The sequence below is a fragment of the Suricata suricatta genome, chromosome 2 (assembly GCF_006229205.1).
Source record: "Suricata suricatta isolate VVHF042 chromosome 2, meerkat_22Aug2017_6uvM2_HiC, whole genome shotgun sequence".
NCBI classification, from domain to species: Eukaryota; Metazoa; Chordata; class Mammalia; order Carnivora; family Herpestidae; genus Suricata; species Suricata suricatta.
In genome coordinates this window covers 102,463,836-102,485,971 of record NC_043701.1, presented here as the reverse complement: position 1 = coordinate 102,485,971, position 22,136 = coordinate 102,463,836, and the positions used below count along the sequence as shown (strand labels likewise).

General features: G+C 52.0%; 1 protein-coding gene across 2 annotated transcripts; it reads right to left on the bottom strand.

Moving 5' to 3' along the window:
* Window positions 1-13,811: 13,811 nt before the first annotated feature.
* On the bottom strand, window positions 13,812-20,873 carry DDX56 (DEAD-box helicase 56). Of its 2 annotated transcripts, none has more exons than XM_029931055.1 (14): window positions 20,434-20,873; window positions 20,183-20,344; window positions 19,522-19,682; window positions 19,212-19,382; window positions 18,981-19,071; window positions 18,224-18,468; window positions 17,748-17,867; window positions 17,295-17,408; window positions 17,121-17,215; window positions 16,034-16,107; window positions 15,808-15,897; window positions 15,565-15,670; window positions 14,361-14,437; window positions 13,812-14,140 (listed from the first exon to the last, which is right to left on the bottom strand). In XM_029931055.1, the coding sequence occupies exons 1-14, from the start codon at window positions 20,491-20,493 to the stop codon at window positions 14,066-14,068; spliced, it is 1,641 nt and encodes a 546-aa protein (XP_029786915.1). In that variant the 5' UTR covers window positions 20,494-20,873; the 3' UTR covers window positions 13,812-14,065. The 2 variants fall into 2 exon arrangements, with proteins under 2 accessions (XP_029786915.1, XP_029786910.1); XM_029931050.1 differs by having other exon boundaries at window positions 13,812-14,143; window positions 20,434-20,863.
* Window positions 20,874-22,136: the final 1,263 nt, after the last annotated feature.

Below are 22,136 nucleotides of genomic sequence, written 5' to 3'. Positions count from 1 at the left end.
CTGGGCATCCCAGTAGCTTTGGGTTAATGTCTTTGTGTCCAACTCCATTTCTTCGACTCGGCATTGATTTAAACCGAGACCCTGGCTGGCTCAGTCAGTTAAGCGTCCAGCTCAGGTCATGATCTCATGGTTCGTGGGTTCGAGCCCCATATCGAGCTCTGTGCTGACAGCTCAGAGCCTGGAGCCTGCTTCGGATTCTGTATCTCCCTCTCTCTCTGACTCTCCCCTGCTTGCGCTGTCTCTCTCTGTCTCTCAAATAAATAAAAAACATTAAAAAAATTTTTTTAACTGAGACCCTGGCGATGAGGCTAGAGCGCCAGAAGTAGCAGGTGCATGCCCTGTGTGCACCGCCCAGGAGTTCTTCCCATTTGCTAATCTAGGACAGATCAAGTGATTACCACACTCTTGCGTTGTGGCATGTGGTGAAGGGTTTGGATGACTGATCCCCCAGGACTGAAATACTTCCCAACGGACACTGGCAAAACCCAGTGGCGCCTGGTCAGCAGCCTCACCTTCACCGTGCACTGCGTTTGTCGTCAGACATGACAAACTGAGTAAGAGGACACCTAGTTTCCAACTCTCCTTCATTACCAGGGAGATGGAGTATGCTGCTCGGGCCCAGACAGGAGTGAACAGGGTCGGTTGGTAGGAGGGGGCGGGGGTGCCAGCTGCCTGCAAGGAAGCCTCGGGGATTCCGGTGTGGTGGATGCCTGGCGGAGTCTGTTCAGGTGAGTCTGGTGCAGGCTGGCATGCCGCAAGGTCTGGGTGAGGACAGGGCCATGGCCTCTGGCTGGGTGTGCATGCAGTGCTCTGACCAGCCCAGATGGTGGCCAGCCCACCGGGGGAGATCTGGGGTCTGGTCACCTATGGGCAGCCTTTATCTTCCTTGTTGTCTGAACCCTGAAGCTATTTGCTGAAGGATACTGTCCTCTGCTCTCCCAGCCTTCTCTGTACCTGGCAGTGGCCCTGGGACCTGGTTCTGGTTCTGGGCAATGTGAAGGTCTTTTATTTTCACATAGGTGTCATTTTTTTGTTTTTTAGCAGTCTCATGTTTACGAAAAAAAAAAAAAAGCAGAAAGTACAGGAGTTCCCGTACACCCTTCACTTCCCCCCGCAGATCCCATTACTAACTCTTACATTTGTGGGGCACATTCATCACAATGGATTACCCCATAGTGACATGTTATTATTAACTCAAGCCTGTGGCTTACATTAGAGTTGGCTCTTGGTGTTGACCGTCCGTGGGATGTTACAAATGCGCAATGACACACGACCGCCACTGTATCATACAGAATAGTCTCTCTGACTATAAACTCCACGCCCCGCCTGTTACTCACCCTTCACCTCCCACAACCACAGCTCTTTGCGCAGATGTCATTCAGTGTGGCAAGATGTGTAACCTTGGGGCACCTAGGTGGCTCAGTCAGTTGAGTGTGACTGGCTCAGGTCGTGATCTCACAGTTCATGGGTTTGAGCCCCACACTGGGCTCTTGTGCTGACAGCTCAGAGCCTGGAGACTGCTTCTGATTCTGTGTCTCCCTCTCCCTCTCCCTCTGCCCCTCCCCTGCTCATGCTCCACCTCTCTTTCTCTCTCAAAAATTAGCATTTTTTTTAAATTAAAAACAATGGGTCACCTGGGTGGCTCAGTCAGTTGAACATCCAGCTTCCGGCTTCGGCTCAGGTCATGATCTCACAGTTCATGAGTTTGAGCCCTGCGTTGGGCTCTGTGCTGACAGCCAGCTCAGAACCTGGAGCCTGCTTTGGATTCTGTGTCTCCGTCTCTCTTTGACCCTCCCCTGCTCGTGCTGTCTCTCTCTGTCTCTCAAAAATAAATTAAAAAACATAAAAAAAATAAAAACAAAAGACACATAACATGAAGTTTCATCTTACCCAGCTGTAAGCACACAGGTCAGTATATTATGTATGTTCACACTGTTGTGCATCCACTGACACCTCCGTCCTGTGAAGATAAAATCCTTTCCCTGCCAAACCCCTACTCCCCCAGCCCCTGGCAACCACTGTTCTGCTTTCTATCTGTCCGATTCTGGCCACTGCAAGCAACTCACGTGAATGGAATCACATGCTACTTGCCTTTCTTGTGACTGCCTTATTGCACTGAACATCATGTCCTCAAGGTTCATCCATGTAGTAGCAGGTGCCAGAAGCTCCTTTTTAAAGGCTGAGTGATATTCCACTGTGTGGACATACCCCACTCTGCTTATCCATCCATCCATCGATGGCACAGTGGCTGTGTCATTTTATATTCCCATCAAAAGTGGATGGGGGAGTCCAGTTCCTCCATCTTCAAATTTTCTACACGTAGTTTCCTGTTGTTTCAATGGCAGCCATCTTGATGGGTGTGAGGTGGTATCTCACTGGGTTTTAATTTGTATTTCCCTGATGATCAGTGATGCTGAGTATCTTTACATGGTTTATTGGCCATTCCTACATCGTCCCTGAGAAATGTCTATTCAAGCTCTTTGCTCATGCTCTAATCAGATTGGGTGTTTTTGTGGTTGTTCTTGAGTTTAGGAGTTGTCATAAAGTCTGGATATTAGTCCTTTATCAGATACATGGTTTGCAAATATTTTCTTCCATCTTGTAGGTTGCAATTTTACTCTTGACAATGGCTTTTGATACACAAAATTTTTTGATACAAAAAATTTCATGAAGTCAAATTTGCCAACTTGCTAACTGTGCCTTTGGTGTCATAGCCAATGAATCACTGACAGATCCAATGTCAGAAAGCTTTTGTTTCTTCTAAGAGTTTTTTAGTTTGAGCTGTTATATCTTTGATCCATTTTGAGCTAATTCTTGTGTTAATATGGCTCCAACTTTTTTCGTTATTTCCCTGAGTGGATATCTACTTTTCCAAGTATTTCACGAAAAGACTGTCCTGGTTCACTTGTCAAAAGTCATTTCACCACATTTGCAAGGGCTTACTATGGGCTGTTCATTCTATTCCATGGTCTACATGTCTGTCTAAAGGCAGCATCACCGTCTTGATTAGTATTTTTGTGGTAACCCAGAAATGTGATGTCCTCAAACTTTGTTCTTTTTCCAAGTCTGTTTTTGTTTTGCTTTGTTGGCTACTTGAGGTCTCTTGAGATTCCAATATGAATTTTAGGATAGATTTTTGTTTCTGAAAAAACAACACTGGAATTTTGATAGGGATGCATTAAATCAGTAGCTCACTTTGGATAATAACAAGATCAACTACTCCAACTTGTCCATGAACACTGGATTCTGTTCCATATTTCTGTCTCCATTAATTTCTTTTAGCAATGCTTTCTGATTTTCAGTGTATAGATCTTTCACTTCCTCAGTGAAGATAAATTCCTAGGTATTTTATTCCTTTCGATGCTATTGCAAATGGAACTATTTTTCTCAATTTCCTTATCAGATTGTTCATTGTTCTTGTATAAAAATCCAACTGATTGTTGCATGCTGATTTTGCAACTTTGCTAAATTTATTTATTCCAACAGGTATTTTTGGGAAGTCTTTAGGTTTTTAAATTTTTTTAAGGTTTATTTTTGAAAAAGAGAGAGACAGAGTGTGAGCATGGGACAGGCAGAGAGAGGAGAAACAGGATCTGAATCAGGCTCCGGGCTCCAAGTTGTCAACACAGAGCCTGATGCAGGGCTCAACTCATGACCTGTGAGATCATGACCTGAGCTGAAGTCAGATGCTTAACTGACTGAACTACCCAGACACCCCTTGTCTTTAGGGATTTTTACATAAGACCACATCATCCACAAGCAGAGATCATTTTACTTCTTCCTTTCCAGTTTGGATGCTTTTCTTCTTCTCCCCTCCCCACTCTGGCTCAGACTTCCAGCAGGAGGTTGTATAGAAGACGTGAACATGCGCATCCACCCGTCTTCCTCCTGATCTTACAGGAAAAGCTCTCAGTCTCTCACCGCCGAGTCTGTTGTTTACTGTGGCTTATTAATAGATGACTTTCATTATGTTGAGGGATTCCTTTTACTCATGGTTAGTTGCACATTTTTATCAAGAAAGCTTGTCAGATTTTGTCAAATGCCTTTTCTCCATCAACTGAGATGATCGTGTGGGCTTTTCCCCTACATTTAGTTGATGTAGTATACTACGTGGCTTGATCTTTGTATGATGAGCCATCCTTGCATTTCTGGATAAATCTTACTTAGTCATGGTGTTTAATCCTGTTAATATGTACTGCAATATTTTGTTGAGGATTTTTGCATCAATATTCACAAGGGATATCCATCTGTAGTTTTCCTTTTCTTGTAGTGTCTTTAGCTTTGGTACTGGGGTAATGCTGGCTTCTTAAAATAAATTAAGTGTTTCCTTCTCTTCAGATTTTTGGACAAGTTCGAGGAGTGATCGTGTTAACTTTCCTTTAAATGTTTGGTAGAATTCACCCATGAAGCCATTGGGACCAAGGTTTTCCTTTGTTGGAAGATCTTCTTTTTTATTTATTTTGAGAGAGAGAGAGAGAGAGAGAGAGAGAGAGATCCCAACGAGGTTTCACACCATCAGCACAGAGCCTGATGTGGGGCTCAAACTCCTGAATCATGAGATCATAACCTGATCCAAAACCAAGAGTAAGATGCTTAACCAACTGAGCCACCCAGGTGCCTCGAGATTTTTTTTATTAATGCTTCAATCTCTTTGAGTTGGAGGTCTATTCAGATTGTCTAATCTTTCGTGATTCCGTCTTGATAGGTTTTGTGTTTCTAGGAAATTGTCCATTTTATCTGGGTTACTTAATTTGTAGTCACACAATTGCTCTCTGTACTCTCTTATTAACACTACATTATCTGTAGTGGCACCTGGGTGGCTCAGTCGGGCATCCAACTTCAGTCAGGTCATGATCTCATGGTTCATGGGTTTGAACCCCATGCCAAGCTCTGTGCTGACGGCTTGGAGCCTGGAGCCTGTTTCAGATTCTGTGTTTCTTTCAGTCTCTCTGACCCTCCCCCACTCACATGGTCTTTCTCTCTCTCAAAAATAAATAAATAAACATTTTTTTTAAATACTATATATTTGTAGTATTGGCAGTTCTCATTCCAGCTTTCATTTTTTATTTTAATCATTGGAGGCTTCTCTCTTTCTTTAGTCAACCTAGCTAGAAGATTGTCAATGTTGTTGATCATTTCAAAGAACCGACTTTAGGGTTCATTAATTTTCTATGCTGTTTTCCTACTCTATTCATTGATCTCTGCTCTAATCTTTATTACTTCCTTCATCCTGCTAGCTTTGAGTTTTGTTTGTTCCTCTTCTCCTAGTTCCTTAAGTAGTAAAGGTAGGATGATGACTTGAGATCTTTTTTTAAATGTAAACATTTATGAATTGTAACTTTCTACCTTAGTAACTACTTTCACTGCATGCTCTAAGTTTTGGTATGCTGTGTTTTCACTTTCATTCATCCGTATTTTCTGACTTCCTTTGTGATTTGTTCCTTGAGCCACTGGTTATTTATAAGCGTGATGTATAATTCCTACAAGTTTGAACTTTCCAGTTTTATTTCTGATTTTTAACTTTATCCAGTTGTGACCAAAGAATATATGTCAGATGATAATTTTTAATTGTGGAGATTTAATTTGTGGACTAATTGGATGCATATTTGAGAATGTGTATTTTGTTGCCAGTGGGCAGAGTGCTTCGTATTTGTTCATTAGATCTAGTTGGTTTATTGTGTTGTTCATGCCCTCTATTTCCTTACTCATGTCTGGGTGTCCTATCCATTATGGCGGGGGGGGGGGATGGACTCTCCTACTCTTCCTGTCAGACTTTTATTTCTCCCTTAAATTCTATTAATTTTTCCTTCATAGACTTTGATGATCTGTCATTAGGTGCATAAATGTTTATACCACTTACTTTTCCTATACTGAACTTTTTATTAATATAGAATGTTCTTCTTTATCTCTTGTAACCTTTTTAATGTAGAGTCTATTTTGTGTGACATCAGCACACTAATATGTGTAGTATAGTATACTATAATAGTATATGAATGCCTATAGAAGCCCATCCTTTCTTTTGGTAACATTTGCATGGAGTATCTTTTTTATTCTGTCACTTTCACCTTATGGGTGTATCTGAATCTCAATTAAGTCTTTAGACAGCACAGGGCTGGATCAGGTTTTCTTACCCATTCTGCCAACTTCTGATGTCTCATTGAAGAGTTTAATTCATTTGCATTGAAAATAGTTATTTTAAATTTAGTAACTTAAAAGGGAGGGCCTAACTTCTGCCATGTGTCATTTTTCACATACCCTGTAGCTTTTTGTCCTTCATTTTCTTATTTTATAGTGAAATGTTTAAATTCCTCTCCTTTCCTTCTGTGTTCATTCCATAGCTGTTTCCTTTGTGGTTGCCATGGGGATTACATTTAACATTCTAAAGTCATAACAATAATTTGAATTTATACCAGATTGATTCCAAATAATATACAAAATCTCTGCTTTTTTATAGCTCTGTCCCCACCTCTTTCAGTTGTCATCACAAAATTACAGCGTGTGCATTATACAGCATGTGCTCCCCCAAAAATAAGCTTACCACTCTTTAAAATGCTGTAGTCTCTTAAAATATGCAGAAATCAAGATTTGGGGTTACAAAACAAGATATAGTCATACTAACTTTCTCACTAATAACTGTTTTTTAATTTAATTAGTTTACTTCATTATGTAATAAACAAAAAATATCGATATAAACCATTGTTACAATGAACTAGCTTTTATAATCCCTCCTGTATGCACCTCATCTTAAATCTTCATTCCTCCACCTGGCTAAGTCATTCTCTAGGGGCCTCATTTCACATCACAGGACTCTGCTGAGCATTTCTTGTAGGGCAGGTTTAGTGGTCACAGTCTCCATCAGGACTTATTTATCTGAGAATGTCTTAATTTCTCCCACTTTTGAAAGACAGTTTTTTGCAAAAATGACTCTTGTTCATAACTCTTATTCTTTAGCAACTTCGAATATATCTGTCCACTGCATTTCTAGCCTCTACAAATTTGCTGCTAATCTTCTTAAGGACCCCTTGTTAGGAGATGATTTGCTTCTGTCTTGTGGCTTTCAAGATGATCTCTTCGCTTTTGTAAATTTGATTGTAACGTGTCTTGGGGTGTGTCCCTTTGAGTTCATGCCTTTCTCCAAGTTTGGGAAATTTTCAGCCGTTTTTTTCTTCAAATATTCTCTCTGCCCTTTTTTTCTCTCTCTCCTTTAGGGACTCCCATGACGCATATTTTAGTATGCTTGATTGTGTCCCATGTGTCCTTTAGGCTCCGTTTGTTTTTCCTCAATCTTTCTCTTTCTCTTACTTAGACTCAGTAAGTTCCAGTGTCCTGTCTTCACGTTCACGGATTCTTTCTTCTACCTGCTCAAATCTGTGTTTAATTTCACCAGCGAATTTTTCATTTCAACTATTCTATTTTTCAGCTCCAGGATTTGTTTTTGTTTTAGGTTGTCTATTTCTTTATTTGTATTTTCGTTTTGTTCACACAGTATTTTCTTGACTTTCTCTACATCTTCCTTTACTTCTTCGAGCAGCTCTTAGTTTTAAAGTATTTGCTTAGTATATCTGCCATTAGATCTTTTTCAGAGACAGGTTCTGTTGCTTTGTTTTCCTTTGAATGGACCATACTTCCTGTTCCTTTGTGTGCCTTGTGACGTTTTGTTGTTGTTGAACACTGGGCATTTGAATCTAATAATGTGATAACTGTGGAAACCAGTTTCTTTCCCTCCCCAGGGTTTGCTAGTTTTGTTAATGTTTTCATTGGGTTTCATTGGTTGCTTATTGTAGGCTGTCTCTGTGCCAAGCATCTGCCTGTGTGTAAATGTCTTTTCTGAGCCTTTCCCTGGGCATGCACTCTCACTTTCTAATGTCCCCATACATGCAGTTGTTTTTAATTGTCCTAGTGTTTAATATCTGGCTCTTGAAAAAGGAAAAAGCAAAAACAGAAGCCGGGGAATAATGGTGCCTTGGTTCTTTAAATCCCTTGGAAGTTACTTCAGCTTGTGACAATGGGGTTAGGGTGGTAATAACAATAACCAGCCGCTTGCCTCTGTGTCCACACCTCTGTGACCAGACACAGCCAGAGCCATCGGAGGAGAGACCCCAGTTTCTGGATGATAGGGTTCTTTTTGCTCACCCTGGCTCCCACATGTGTGTGGCCTGCTCCATGATCGTGTGCGCAGTGCCAGCCAGGGGTCTAGAGCGCAAGACGGGTAGCTACCGCTATACCAAGAGCTGAAATTCACCAAACCAATGTCCAATTTACCCTTGGAGTGTTCCCCCTGGAAGTCGCAAGCCTTCAACTGACTCCTGAGCTACAGAACCATTAACTGGGCAGGTTTTGCCAACCTAAGTGTCCAGATCGAGAGAGACTCCTGGTGCTCTGGACCACACTGGCTTCCCAGAATCCTCTCTTCCACAACTCGAAGGCTTTTGCTTTCCTCACTAAAGGGTTGGAGGCAACTGGCATGATCTCTGGCCTTCTTCCCTTCCCATTGCCCTACACACAGATGGGATGTCTGGGGCTACAGCAACTATCTGTGGTCCCGAGGCATCAAACATGAGAAACTGGCAAGACACACACGATGGCAGAGGAAGTGACATCAGCAACATGGGGGACTAGGAAGCTCCATGCTCTTGACTTTTCCTCAGAAATGCTGACAAAACAACAGCAGCAACAAGCAGAATTGTCAGAACTAACTTTGTGGGAGTTCTGGAAACTAGTCAAATGTCTACAGCAGCCCAGCAAAGGCTCAACAACAAAATCCATCTTCAGACTAGCAGGAAAGTTTTGTGGTGTTTCTACTCACCCTTGCCCCACTCCCTCCCTGGCATGGCGGAAGTCTGGGTTTGGAAGGGAGGGCAGCAAAATTCCTAGTTCCCTCCTTCAAATGAAAGGGGGCAGAGCCAGCCTTACTTGCAAGTTATTGTGGATATGTGTTCTCCTGTCCCAGGGGCCTAACAGATGGCCCGAGGCACTCACCTCTCCCTCACCTGATGCAGAACACACAGAGGCAAAGCAACAGCTGCTGTTGGTAAAGGACACTGGGGCGAGGGACTGTGGGTGGGGATACACACAGTAGGTGATCTAAGGCCTAGAGGAGAGGTATGGAAAGCATGGACATTCAAAAGCAGCTGCGCACACAAGGGTATTCAGAAAGCTTCATGCACACACAGCAGAAGACAAATACTCAGGAGAGACCTGCAAAGACATGAAGCTTGAAGCCAGCTGATCCAGAAGCTCAGAGCAAACCTCACTGCATGTCGAAAAAGAGCTCCAGCGTGGAGCCAATGTGACAGGTCGGGAAAGAAGGGGTGGCTTGGTGTGTTCGCTTTCACATGTGTGCGTGTGCATGGGCACGAATGTTTTGTTTGTTTACTTTCTGGCATTCAGGGCATCAAGGAAACCTCTGCCAAATACAGGCTGAACATGAGTTAAGGAGCAGAGACTTTGGTGAGCTCACACATGGAAGTCTTTGCAAAAGTATCAAAACTTACTGTGCTATAGCCTTCACCAATACAAACAAGCACACATAGGGGTGCCTGGTCAGCTGAGCATCTGACTTCAGCTCAGGTCATGATCTCAGGGTTCATGAGTTCGAGCCCCGCGTTGGGCTCTGAGCCTGGAGCCTCCTTCAGCTTCTGTGTCTCTCTGCCTCTGCCCTTCTCCCACTCACTTGTCTCTCTCCCTCAAAATAAATAAACATTAAAAAATAATAAAAACAAAAATCCACCACCCCAGACCCCAGCGGCTCCCCCCGCTCTGCCCAGCTGCCTTCTCGGTGTGTGGTCTGCTCCTGGAGGCCAACTTCGTGGTTCCTAGGGACGGGGAACCTGAACACATAAGGGTCCATCGACACATTTCAGGGGACAGACTAGATCTGTTGTCCCTGCAGCTGAGCAGCAGTTAGAACTGACGGCTACAGAAGCCGGAGAGCTCAGGCTTGCCGGCAGGACAGCCACCACACCAGCATCTCAGGAGGGAGCCCGCTCTTCCAAGGCCACTGCTGACGTGGGGAATGGCCAGCAGCAAGGCCAGCTGCCTACTTTATAGAACCCCTACAAGGACAAGACCCCGGGTCCTTCCTGAGGGCTCCCTGGAGGGACTAGTGGGCCGTTGGGACAAGCCATCCCTCACTGCTGCCTCCACAGGCACCCCTGGCCCACCTCCAGGATCTGACCAAAGAAGACCTTAGGTCTTAATGTGCCAAGATGTGGGCAGGGCAAAGGAGAATGCAGAAGCCAGGCCATCAACCAGGGCTTGGAGCTCAGGCGCTGGGCTGAGTGGGGACAGGTCTGGAGAGCTGACTACTGATGCCTAGTCTCTAGTGAATAAGGAGCATGTGGCTTCTCACGTCCTTCCCAGCCCTGGGAGCTGGGTGGGCGACTTCTCGGTAGCCCTTCCGTTGTGGTCGTTCTTGGCACCGTCCCTGCACTTTCTAACCTGGAGCTGAGGAGTCGGGTGGCGAGCTGCAGGGTCCAAAAGGGTCTCCGAAGGGATCTGAAACAGGTACCCCAGCCAAGGGTCAAACAGCCCCCCTTCAGGGAGCTCTCGCTCGAGGGCAGGGAGGGGAGGGCCTGCCATCACTGGATACCCAACATCTTGGCAGCCAGCCCCTGGCTGGGACAGCCCCATGGCCTCCACCCTGAGTCCTGAGTCAGAGAGGACACACAGGGTGCGTCCCACCCGCTGTGTCAGGGGGCAGAGTCCAGCCCGGTTGGTACATCCTTTCTTTTCACTTTGAACTAGAACAGTCAAGAGCCTCTGGTACCAAAATACTCTCTTGGTTGATCCCCAGCTGGGCCCCTGCCTCCAGGCCTCACATTCCAAGGAGGCTAGTGGATAGGGACGAGCCTGAGGCCAAGCCGGTGCTAGAGACACTGAGTAGGTGGCCAGGCCAGGCGGGGAATTGGGGGGGGGGTGGGGCTTGGACAAGGCAGTGCCCCTGCAAGAGAGCTCCCAAATTTAGCAAATATAAAGCAGGTCAGGGGCTCCTACATGGCTGTCAGTTAAGCGTCTGGTTTTGGCTCAGATCATGATCTTACAGTCCGTGGGTCGGAGCCCCCATTGGGCTCTATGCTGACAGTTCAGAGCCTGGAGCCAGTTTTGGATTCTGTTTCCTCTCTCTGCCATCCCCTGCTTGCCTTCTCTCAAAAATAAAATTAAAAAAAAAGATCAACCAGCTAGATCTAAATTTCAGACAATGACTAATTTTGCAGCAGATTGTACCCACTGCATGGGACACACTTATGCTAAAAAAGTGATGGCCCTCATCACGCACCTACCTCACAGATATCCAGGCTCAGAGAAGGGATGGGACAGGGCTCACCTGAGGGCCCAGAGTGGGGTCTGCAGAACCCAATACCAGCCCACCCTGTCCCTCAGCTAAGTGCCACTGGCCTGGCTTTTCTCTGAGCCTCAGTTTCTCCATCTGTGGAATGGGATAGTATATAGCCATGAAAGCTTGCCTCTCAAGGAGTCTTGAGTCCAGCCCTGTCAGCCTCCCCCGGCAGGAAGGTCATGAGAAACACTGAGCCCCAGGCCCTGCCTGAGACCTGCTGGTTCAGTCCTGCAGCATAAGGGGAAGCCTGTGACTCGGGTGTGCACAGAAGTGAGAGGAGAGGCACTGTGTGCAGACCCCTGTGGGTGTGTCTCCCCGCCCCCGCCAGGAACACTTGGACTCACAGACACGCCAGAGGAAGCCAAGAAAGGCAAGCCCTCCCAATCCACACACCAGCCAGGCCTGAGCACTGCCGTGTCACAAGGGTCCCCCCATAAAGCCAGCTAGGCGGTGCACCGCTGTCACAGGAGGCCCCTCTCACGTGCCCACTCTGCTTGGTGGATGAATTGCAGGTGGGTGCATGGCCGGGCAGACACTGAGCTCTCATGTCCCAAGAGGCATCTGTTCTTCCCCCCACCCCATGCAGGTACATGAGCACCGCCCCCTCGTCCATGCACAAATGGCTGTGACACGCTTCCTTCTGCAGACCAGAGGCCAGCACTTGGCAAGGGCACCTCCTGATTCCACCCAACTGCCCCTACTTGCTGGGGACCCTGCCCCCGGAGACCAAAGTGCCTGGAATGTGTTCCCGAGTCACTGACCCTGGGCAGATGGGTATCAGCTAGTTGGAAAGGCTCTGGGTCCAGAGGTTTCTGGGAGCATGGGTTCTCCCATCCGTTATCACCACAGCTGCTCACTATCTGATCAAGGAACTGCTTCTTTAACCCACTCCCTCCTTCCCCTACGTTCTCGGGATTTAGCAAGGACTCCTGTCCCTCAAGTTTGCTCCTCAGCCTTTCCCTATTCTGGGGACACTACTTTGTTTTCTTTCTGCCCTCAGTTGTGCTAGGACCCCACAGGCTGTTCCAGTCAGGTCTGTCTCAGTCAGTGTGCTGCCCACCCCACCCCCTGCACCTGGCGGGCCCCCAGCAAGGGTGAGGTCTGCAGCCCGGAGGCATGGAAGAGTGGATTCCCACCTCCCATAGGCGCCCACTCAGGCTTCCATGTGGGTGACTGCCAGCTGGGGCAACTCGCTCGCTGCACTTTGCTGACCTTTCCGCTGTGAGCCTTATGCTTCGAGTTTCTAGCAGGCTCACCCACCCCACCCCTTCCAGGTCCAGGGTGTCCTTCACCTGCACGCCTACGTCCCAAGGGCCTGTCTGGCTCTGTTAAAGACACACACTGGATGGACGAGTCTAGTCCCGGGAGGCCTCAGTTTCCCCATATGTAAATTAAGTAAACGAACACAGCATATCCTAACTGTAGGGTCTCATGGGGACTGGATAACCCTCTGCAGGGTCAGGACGCAGGGACACACCACTCTCTACTGCCCTGGCCAGCTGACCCCAGTGTTGGCGCCCATTCTAGCTCAGGGTGGGTGCGTTAGCACAGCCCAGCTCCCACATGCCTTGGGTGACACCTGCTCCATGGTGGCAAGGGTGCTGGCCAGGCCAGCTGCTCCTGCACCGTGGTGGCTGCCAGGCCAGCACGGGCCCAAACCCCACCTACCCACCCCGCCAGCTAAGGTGACCCAGGTATTTCTGAGCCTCAGCTCCCCACCTGGGAACAGGGACCAGCCTTCTCCAGAGCTTGTTGAAGAGGACGGGTGCACTGCCCAGCTCTGCTCCAAATGGAGACCAGGCCCAGAGCAGTCCCCTTGGACTCAAACTCTCCTGAATCTGGATCTGGGCTGCAAGCACACTGCCAGGAGCATGTGGAGGTGGTGGGGTCAGAGGGACCTGCGCTCAGGGCCAGGTCTCAGCTCCGCTGGCCTCACAGAGCAGTTCCAGGCCTGCTGGAGACACAGTGGCCTACCAGAGTCGTCACAGAGCCCCACCAGCACACCCCAGAAATCTTCAAATGCAATAGCAGCAGGAAATCTGGAGCCCTAGCAACCCCAAGTGCCACCACACCCTAACGGGAAGGAAAGACACGGCTTCCTCACTGCCCTACATCCTCTCCCAACCCAGGCCCGTAGGAGGTGACAATAACACCAGGACACGCACGGCACAAAAGACCCCTGCCTTCAGACAGCAGCTGGGATCTGCTTCTTCTGGGGCCTTCCAGCTCGGTGGAAAGCATCAAATGCTGCACGCACCCATGACAGCTCCCTGCCTCCGGGAGGCATTTATGATGCATCCAAGCCTGGAGGAGGTGTGAGGCTCCTGGCTGGGAAGGTCCATCTCCTTGCGGTGCTTCAGGATCAAGCCCTAGGTGCAGCAGTGGCTAGACCAGAGACCCAGGTGAGGTGGGTCACAGCGCTGCACAGCTGACCTCTGCTGGCCCAGCGGGAACCACACACGGCAGGCAGAGAGCCAGGTGCCTCCTCCTGGACAAGGTTTAATTCCCAAGGCTTCCAGAGATGAGCATCCCTTCCCTGATACAGGAAGCGCAGGTCAGAGTCCTTATTCTATCAAGCAACAAAATGCCAGCCTGGCGGGACCAGGAACCCCAACCACCATGGGTCTGCCAGTCCTGCGATCCGGTCCTTCCAGGGCGGGAAGCCGGGCCTGCTCCCTGCTTGGCCCCTGAAGAAGCCCCTCGAGACCCTGGACTGCTCCCGTGGACTCAGGGAGGTGCAGCTGCGGGTCTGCGGCTCTCCTCTCTGTGCCTAAAGCTGCGCAGTGGGTTCCGGGTCCTCGCCTTCTGTGGGGCAAGGTCATGGGTTAGCCGGGCACCGGGTTTGGCGGAGATGTGGTCTCCACCGGACAGGGAGGGCAACAGGGGCATGGACGCAGACCCTCCCAAGTTCTCAGGGCCCTTCTCTCCCCAACCCCAAACCCCAGGGCAAGGTGTGTGCATGCCCTGAGGACAATGGAGGCAGGAGAGCCCTGCAGCACTGCCAGGGCCCCAGAAGACTTACCTTAACTTTGGCCTTCTTAGAGGCCACCTTCTTCCGCCTCTTGTGAGGGTGGACGAGACCGCGCAGGGCAGGAGGGACTAGAAGATACATAGAACCCAAGGCTGCCACCACCCCTGCCCACACGGCCCACCTGCCCACCCACACCCCTTGGAGCTGGCGCCTGACAAGCTAGCTCCGATCTGACCCCATGTCCAAAGTGCCCAGGAGCCCCTGCTGCCTCCCACCACGTGCCCAGGGCTGCAGCGATAGCTGTCCCCTAGGACGAGATAGCAGAGACAAGGGCTAAGTCCCTCCCCTATGGTGTTTCAGTTTGCTGCCTTAAGTATGAGACAGGAAAATTAAATCACGTGTATTTTTAAGATAAAAAAAGATCCTTCTAAAATGGAAAAAGAGCCCATGTGTAACTTCTTCTCATGTGGTCTGTTGTCACAAATCCCTAACTGCAGTGCCTTCGACCCCCACGAAGCCACACTCACTGCTGCCCCCTGCTGTGATCCTTGGTCTCTGGCCTCTCCTCTACCTGAGCTTGGCAGGTCTTCAAGCCTGCCACTGCCCTCTCCCACCTCACCTGACCCCCCTCTAGGACCCCCAACACACACTCTTGCCAAAGACTTTACTCCTGGGGACAGAAAACAGGGTTCCCTCACCCCCTTCTCCCTGTCCCTCCAGTTCACTGTCCTTAGGGAACCTGGCCCCCATCAATCCCTGTGGCACCTCCCGTCTTCTGGATCCTTCCCTGCCTCTGGCTCAAGCCTCTCCTGCACACCCACGGGCTCACGGGGGCTGGCTGGCCCTTGCTGGCCTTCTCCCTCACACCATCTTCAGCAAGTTCAGCCCAAAAACACAGGTGCCTGTCACCAAAGACACCGGACACCATTACTGGTGTTACGACTACATGAAAAGAACTAGACTCCTGAACCCCTTGGTTGTATTTTGTACCCCAAAAGCCAAGCTCAGGGTCCATTCCTGGCCTCTGACTGCAACCTGGGCAGCCCTGATCCCCACGAGGCTCAGATAGGCTTGTTCCCTCCCCCGGATGACTGTGACAGAGACTCCGGCTCTTCCCCTTCCACACCCACCAGGCTGTGTAGTCAGCTGCTGGGATGGAACCACCTGGCTTGGGGCACAGTGCCCCGCCCTACCTGCCCCCCAACCCCACAGGGCAGAGACCCCTGCCTCTGTTGACCCAGGGCCACACACTTACCCAGATAGTCAGGGACGTGGCCAAGGTGAGGCTTCACCACAGCGGGGTGCAAGGGCAGGTCGTGCCGCAGCAGCTGGAGATCCCGGGGGTTGTCTTCAAAGTATGTCTGTGGGGGGGATGGGTGAATGGCAGGATCGGTCTTTCCTCCGAGGCCCCTCCTGTGAGCAGCTGTGCCCATGTGCTCCCCGCTCAGGGCCACGTGCGTCTCCCACGGAGGCCGAGCGCCCCCTCCCTGGGCCTCACCTTGAGCCTCTCCGAATGCAGAAGTTCCTCCTTGATCTCCTTCAACCTCGCCTCCCGGATGGCCTGTTTGGTCACCGAGCGCATGGCGTCCTGGGGGATGCACACCAAAGGTCAGGGCGGCCGGGCAGCCCAGTCCTCCCTCATGCCCCGTGTGCAGCAGCGGTCTGACTCGGGTCCCAGAGGAACGAACCCTCACCTGCTCCCCCCCGCCCTGCATCCCACTCACCCTGCAGCGATAGCGGAAGCCCTCGATCTCCTCCATGCGGAACTGGTAGGGAAGCAGGACAGGAGTCCCATTCTCTGTGGAGAGGATGGCAGGGAGGGTCCCCTGGGCTGAAGGTGTGGGTGGGTCTACCAGAGGCTAGATGCTCTGAGGCCCCCTGTAACCTCTCCCTGGGGAGAAGCAGCCCAGAGCCCAGCCCACGGCTTCCCTGTGACGTGCGGTGAAAAAACCTGAGTCTTGAGGATGGCCCATAACAGCTGCTCTAGGACAATGTGGCTGGGGTGCCCTGTCATCCCGAGTACCGGTCACATCCTCAGCCCCGGAACCTGCCCTCCTACCCACTCTCACCCACTGTGGCCACTCTGGCCTTAAGAGCAGCAAGAGCACGGCCAAGGGCAGCACAGAGCACCACCACCTGCAGTCAGACCCTGTTCTGAGCAGGAGCAGCCGTACTGGGAAACTCAGCGTTCGTGACAAACCACCATCCCAGCTGAGGAAACCAGGGCACAGAGCACCACCACATGCCCGCCAAACATTGCCCCGGCCCACTTTCTGCACCAGAAGCTCATGGGCTCAATACCACATGGTGAATGGTGTCCTTCCCAGACCCCCAACATGGGCAGAAATGGGGCCCCAGCGGAGCCCTTTCTGGACCCCCTGCCCAGAACCTCGTGACTGGCGGGCCGCCCCTCAGCCCGGAAGGCTGCCAACTACTGAGCTGCAGGGTAACCTTGAAGGCACAGGGGGCCCAGACCACGGCCAGGCAACCTGGGAGTCAGGGAAGGACTCGCCGCAAAGTCTACTCTTCAAGGTCCTTTCCTGGGACACCACCAGCTCCCTCCCCTCTCCCCAAAACCCCTCCCCTCCCTTGGTCCTTCTGCCCCTCGAGTTAGATGATAAGCTTGACTCGGATCACTTGCCTGACAGCACTGGCCCTCTGCTTGCTCATTTGTGGGGGACGCCGCCTGCCATCCAGGGCATAGCAGGGGGGAGGTGCAGGGCAGGGGTGCTGCTGCTCACGCTGGCGTCCCTGCAGCCGTCCCCACCCCCGGGTCTAGGGTGTCTCCAGAGAAGACGGCTGGGCTCTCACCTCCACTGAGGAGCTCCTCGATCGTGTCCAGGTGGGACTGCTCAGCAGGCAGCATAAAGGTCAAAACCATGCCTGGGTTGTTGGCGCGGGCTGTCCTGCAAGGACATGTGGCCCGCATGAGTCTCCGGCCCCAGGCCTGCGGCCCTGCTGCCCGCCATGCCCCGGCTCTCCCACCTGCCAGCCCGATGGATATAGGCCTCAGGGGTAGGGGGCAGATCAAAGTTGAGCACGGCACACACGTGGTGGAAGTCTATGCCCCGGGCCACACCGGCCTCCGGATCAGAAGCTCTGTGAAGAGACGTCCCAGGTTTAAAATTCTAGAATCGAGACTGTTGCAGGAGCTGAGCTGGTGGAGGTGGCATACCCTTGCCCTGACCTCAGCGTGGGGGAAAGAACAGACAACCACACCACAGGGAGATCGGAGAACCACGCCTGGAGCCTGTCAAGGTCATGTTCCATTCATAATTCTGCTCCTCGCCCATCACAAAACAGCCACCAACAACCCAAGTTTGGCCCTTACTGCTGCCTCAGGGCGCATGCAGGCGCACCCTTCACCCCACTTCTGCGCACCCATAGGCCTGAACGCTGGATTCCCTGCAGGGGCTGGGAAGAGAGAGCAGTACTCACCTGTCCCTTTTGGGTCCCTTGCCCCGACGCTTGCCCTTGACTGGGGCCCCCAGGACTTCAGTGTCAGTCGCTATGACGCAGTCGTAGAAGCCCTGGTTGAACTGTGAGATGATGTGGCACCTGTGGCCCAAGAGCGGAGGGAGTGTCAGCCCCAGGAGCGAGCAGGAGACCCCCTCCTACCCTGACATCATCATAACCACCATCCTGATTCTTCTCTCTTTTCCAGCTCTGCACCTACTCAACCTTTGTGCCTCAACCACCTCAGTGGAAGACAAGTGACAGCAGAAAGCTCAGAGTTGTGACACAGCAAGTCATTGAGGACCACCTGGCCTCTACTTCATTCTTAAGAAACGGAAAAGCCAATAGCGCCTCCCCTGCCAATCCTCACCCCAACCCCCCAGTCCCCCCCACCACCCCCAGAGCCCCCAGCACCTCCCCCCCACCCGTGCACCTCAGGCGGGGGAGGCTCAGCCCACCTGGACTGCAGCGGCAGCTCCCCGTTGAGCACACAGGCAGGGATGCCGAACTGCTCCAGGAACAGGCGCAGCCGGTAGCCCCGCTCCAGTGTGTTGACAAACAGCAGGGACTTGCCCCGGATCAGCGAGAGCTTGAGCAGCGCGTACAGCAGCAGGAACTTGTCCTCCTCCGTCTCACAGACCACCTGGAACTGCTTTAACTGGTCTGGCCCCGGCAGCTGGGACTCCTGCAGCTTGAGCGTGACCTACGAGAAGACAGCCCCGCAGTCAGGAAGGGGACACCAACTGGGGCACAGACGTGTGAGTGTAGGGCACCCCGCACCCCCTTCATCTGGGCGCCATGATGATTCAGAGTCCTCTAATCATCGTGTGGGTGGAAGACCCAAGACTATGACATACTGGGGGCATGTGACACAGAGAAACACACCACAAGGGACTAAACTGAGAAAAGCCCTATGGCAGTGACCTTTCAGAAGAGCCCAGCTCACGTAAGGGGAGAGCTCTGGCCATGCCGCTCAAAGCAGCCTTTCTGATTCTTGGGGGTCCCTGCTGAGGCCTTGAACCACCCCCGGCAGACAGGTGCAAGTATGTGGTGGTGATTTTGGATTGGTGGATGGCGTGTTAACGACCCCCGGCTTCTAGTGCCTCAGAACCCAGAGGCTAACACCTGACAACCATCCCACCTGCGATACCAAAGGGCTCCTTCGAGAAGGAAGTTTCACGTCAGTGGCTCCGGGTGCCACCGCAGGGCACTCACCGGGTTATGCAGTACCAACTCCTTGAGGGCCTGCACATCCTCGTTGAAAGTAGCCGACATCAGAAAAGCCTGGTAAATCCGGGGCAAATGACTGGAACAAAGCAGAGCCCGTCAGACTCCAGCTCTGAGCCACCAAGTGTAGCAGGTGGCGCTCTGACCCCTGCTCCAGGCCCTGGCACCAGCCCACACCACACCACGCCCCCCATCCCCCACTCCACCTGGCTTCCTTACCAAAGCAGACTCTTGAGTTCCTCCTCAAAGCCAAAGGAGAAGAGGAGATCAGCCTCATCCACCACTAGCAGCTCCAGGGAGTCTCGAAGGATCAAGTTGTCTTGCTGCAAGTGGTTTAAGATGCGAGATGGGGTCCCCACTATGATGTCAGGCTTCTCCATCAGCACAGCTCTGCAGTCAGGCAATACCTCAGTATCGGGGAGAAGGGAGCAGCTGGGACCTCACCCCTGCCCAGTCCTCCTCCTGGCTGCACATACCCCCAGACCCCAACTCCGCACCCTTCATTCTTCCACCTGTTGCTCTCACCCACCTCTGAGAGGCTGAGTCTTCAGCAGCTGAGACGTCAGCCACCCGGATGTCCCGAGCACAGTAGGCGGCCAGCTGCTGAATCATGGTCCGGGCCTGCCGCGCCAGCTCCTTGGTGGGCACCAGCACGAGCCCTCTCACAGCCTGCTCTACCGCAGGGCCAGTCTGCAAGAGGGCAAATAACGGACTTCAGCTGGCCAGCCCGCGACCGCAGGGTGTAGGATGCTTTCCTCTGCCTCTTCCGGGCAATCTGACCCAACCAGAAGAGCTTCCACATAACGAACTTGGCTGTGTCCCGATCAAGCCCTCGCTCACTTGTGCCCTCCTCAGAACCGAAGGCTCTTTCAGCAGGAGCTGACCCTCAAGAAAGGCAACTTACTTTGCGGTTACAAAGTTCTTTAGGCAGGAATTAGTGCTCTAGAGGTTACGTGAGCTCCCTAAGTAGGACTGAGAGGGGTGCCCGCTCTCCACGGCAAAAGAAGGGAACGCAACAGACTCGAGATTACGCAAAGAACGACGGTGGCAGCGCCTGGGCCGGGGCAGGCAACCTCGGTTCCAGCCCAGAGAGCGGACCACAGCACCAGGCTCGCCCCTCCCGCCCCACCCCCACCCCCACCCCCACCCCCACCCCCACCCCCACCCCCCGTGCTCCCACCCCGACCCACCGCCTTCCTGTGGAGCAGTAGCTGCAACATCGGAACGGCGTAAGCGGCCGTTTTCCCCGAGCCCGTGCGCGCCCGAGCCAGGAGGTCCTTCCCCTCCAGGGCTAGCGGGATGGCTTTCTCCTGGATCAGCGTGGGGCGCGACCAACCCAGGTCGGCGACGGCCTAGGACACACGAGGCGTGGCTCAGACGGCGCGCGGCGCTGCGGCCGCCCCACACCCCATCGGCCCGGCTCCTCAGCCCTCTCCAATACCTGCAGGAGCCGAGGGTCGAGGCCCATGTGCTCGAATCCCAGCGCTTCGGGGTCCGCCATGCTACCGCTCTACGACGCCAGCGGGCATGCACGGCAATCAGAGCGCGACTGCGCGAGGACGCGCCCCCGGAAGTGCTGTGGCCTGGGCTTCCGGCGCTCCGGCCGGGCTGTGAGGCTGCGGTGGTCCGCCTGGGCCGGGGTCACCCACCAGCAGAGCTGCGCGTCCTCAGGCCCGACAGGGCGGAGAATCCCGGGGACGGAGGCGGGCCTGCGTGGACTGCAGTGGGGTCTCCTCCGTACCCGCCTCTGCCCGCCCACCACGGGCCCGGACCCGCTGCCAGTCAGCTGTTGTTGCCTGTGGCTCCACCTTCAGTTAGCAGTGTCTCTTTCAGCCTCGCCCTAGGAGTCCTGCCAGCACTGCTTCCACCGGGGGACTGGCGTCGGGGCCGTAGTGTGTGTCGCCCCGCCTGGGAGGGGGCCCGTTGCCCGCCTCCCGAACCCGCCCCCAGGCCCTGGTGTGTGCGCCCCGCTGAGGAGAGGGCCCTCCCCCAGGCCTCGGCGCCTGAGGCCCCCTTCTCAGCACCTGCGGCGCCCCCGGGGGTCCAGGCTGCAGTGGGAAGAGGAGGGGGCGGTGGCTTGCAGAGAAAGTCGGTGGCCCTGGGTGCACCTGTGCACGAGATGAGGGCCACAAGGCACTCCACAGGGCAGGCTACAGCAACTTGGCCCTAGAGGGATGAGGCTTAGAAAAACAAATAGCATGAGAGAGGAAGAAGGTCCGTTGGCCTGGGATTCGTGAATGTGGCTGCCTATCAGTTACCAGCACGTGGTTAAAAATAAGGATTCGTGGTCGCCACATGTATTAGTTCCCTATTGCTGCTATAACAAATCACCCATAAACTTAGTGGCATAAAACGATACAACTATGGTTCTGAAGTTTACTGTTACAGGGTCTCACTGGGCTGAAATCAAAATTTTGGCAACACTGCATTTGCTTCTGGAGACTCAAGAAGAATAATTCATTCCATGCTTTGCCCTGCTTGCCTGGGGGCCCACTTCCTTCATCCTCTGCGCCAGCAATGGAGGGTTGAGTCCTCACATCTCATCACTGTGATCTTCTTTTGCCTCCATTTTTAATGAACCTTGTGATGACACTAGACTCACCCAGATAATCCAAAGTAATCTCCCTATTTTCAAGTCAGTCAATAGCGACTTTCATTTTCCTTTGCTCAGAGCTGGAAACCAGGCCTCTCCCCCTACCCCATTTTTTTGTGGTAAGGGTATCATATTGCCTAAGAAAGCAAGAATTTCAGAATGTAATCAGGGTAGTGTTGAGAGAAAAATCAGAATTCCCTGAATCTAGCCCAACTTGTTTTCTAAAAACAAAAAACAACAACCACCACCTTTTGTAGACCACAAGGTATGTGAATGTCACACACTAGCATGGAGATCCTCCTCCCCATGGCCACCATTTGCTGGCCCATTTTCTGGCCATTGATAGTCTACCTGCCCATCAATGGGACAAATGCCCATATTTGTCCTAACTCCATGCCCCTTCCTTTCAAAACTTCACAGAACTACTTACCAATCTCCTGTCAAAATCAAAATGCACTTGAGTGTGTCTGCAGCAGACACACTGGAAACCCACTCTGGCTCTGAGCTGTAGTCTCCTGCTCTCCCTCAGCCCAGGCTCCAGCAGAACAGCC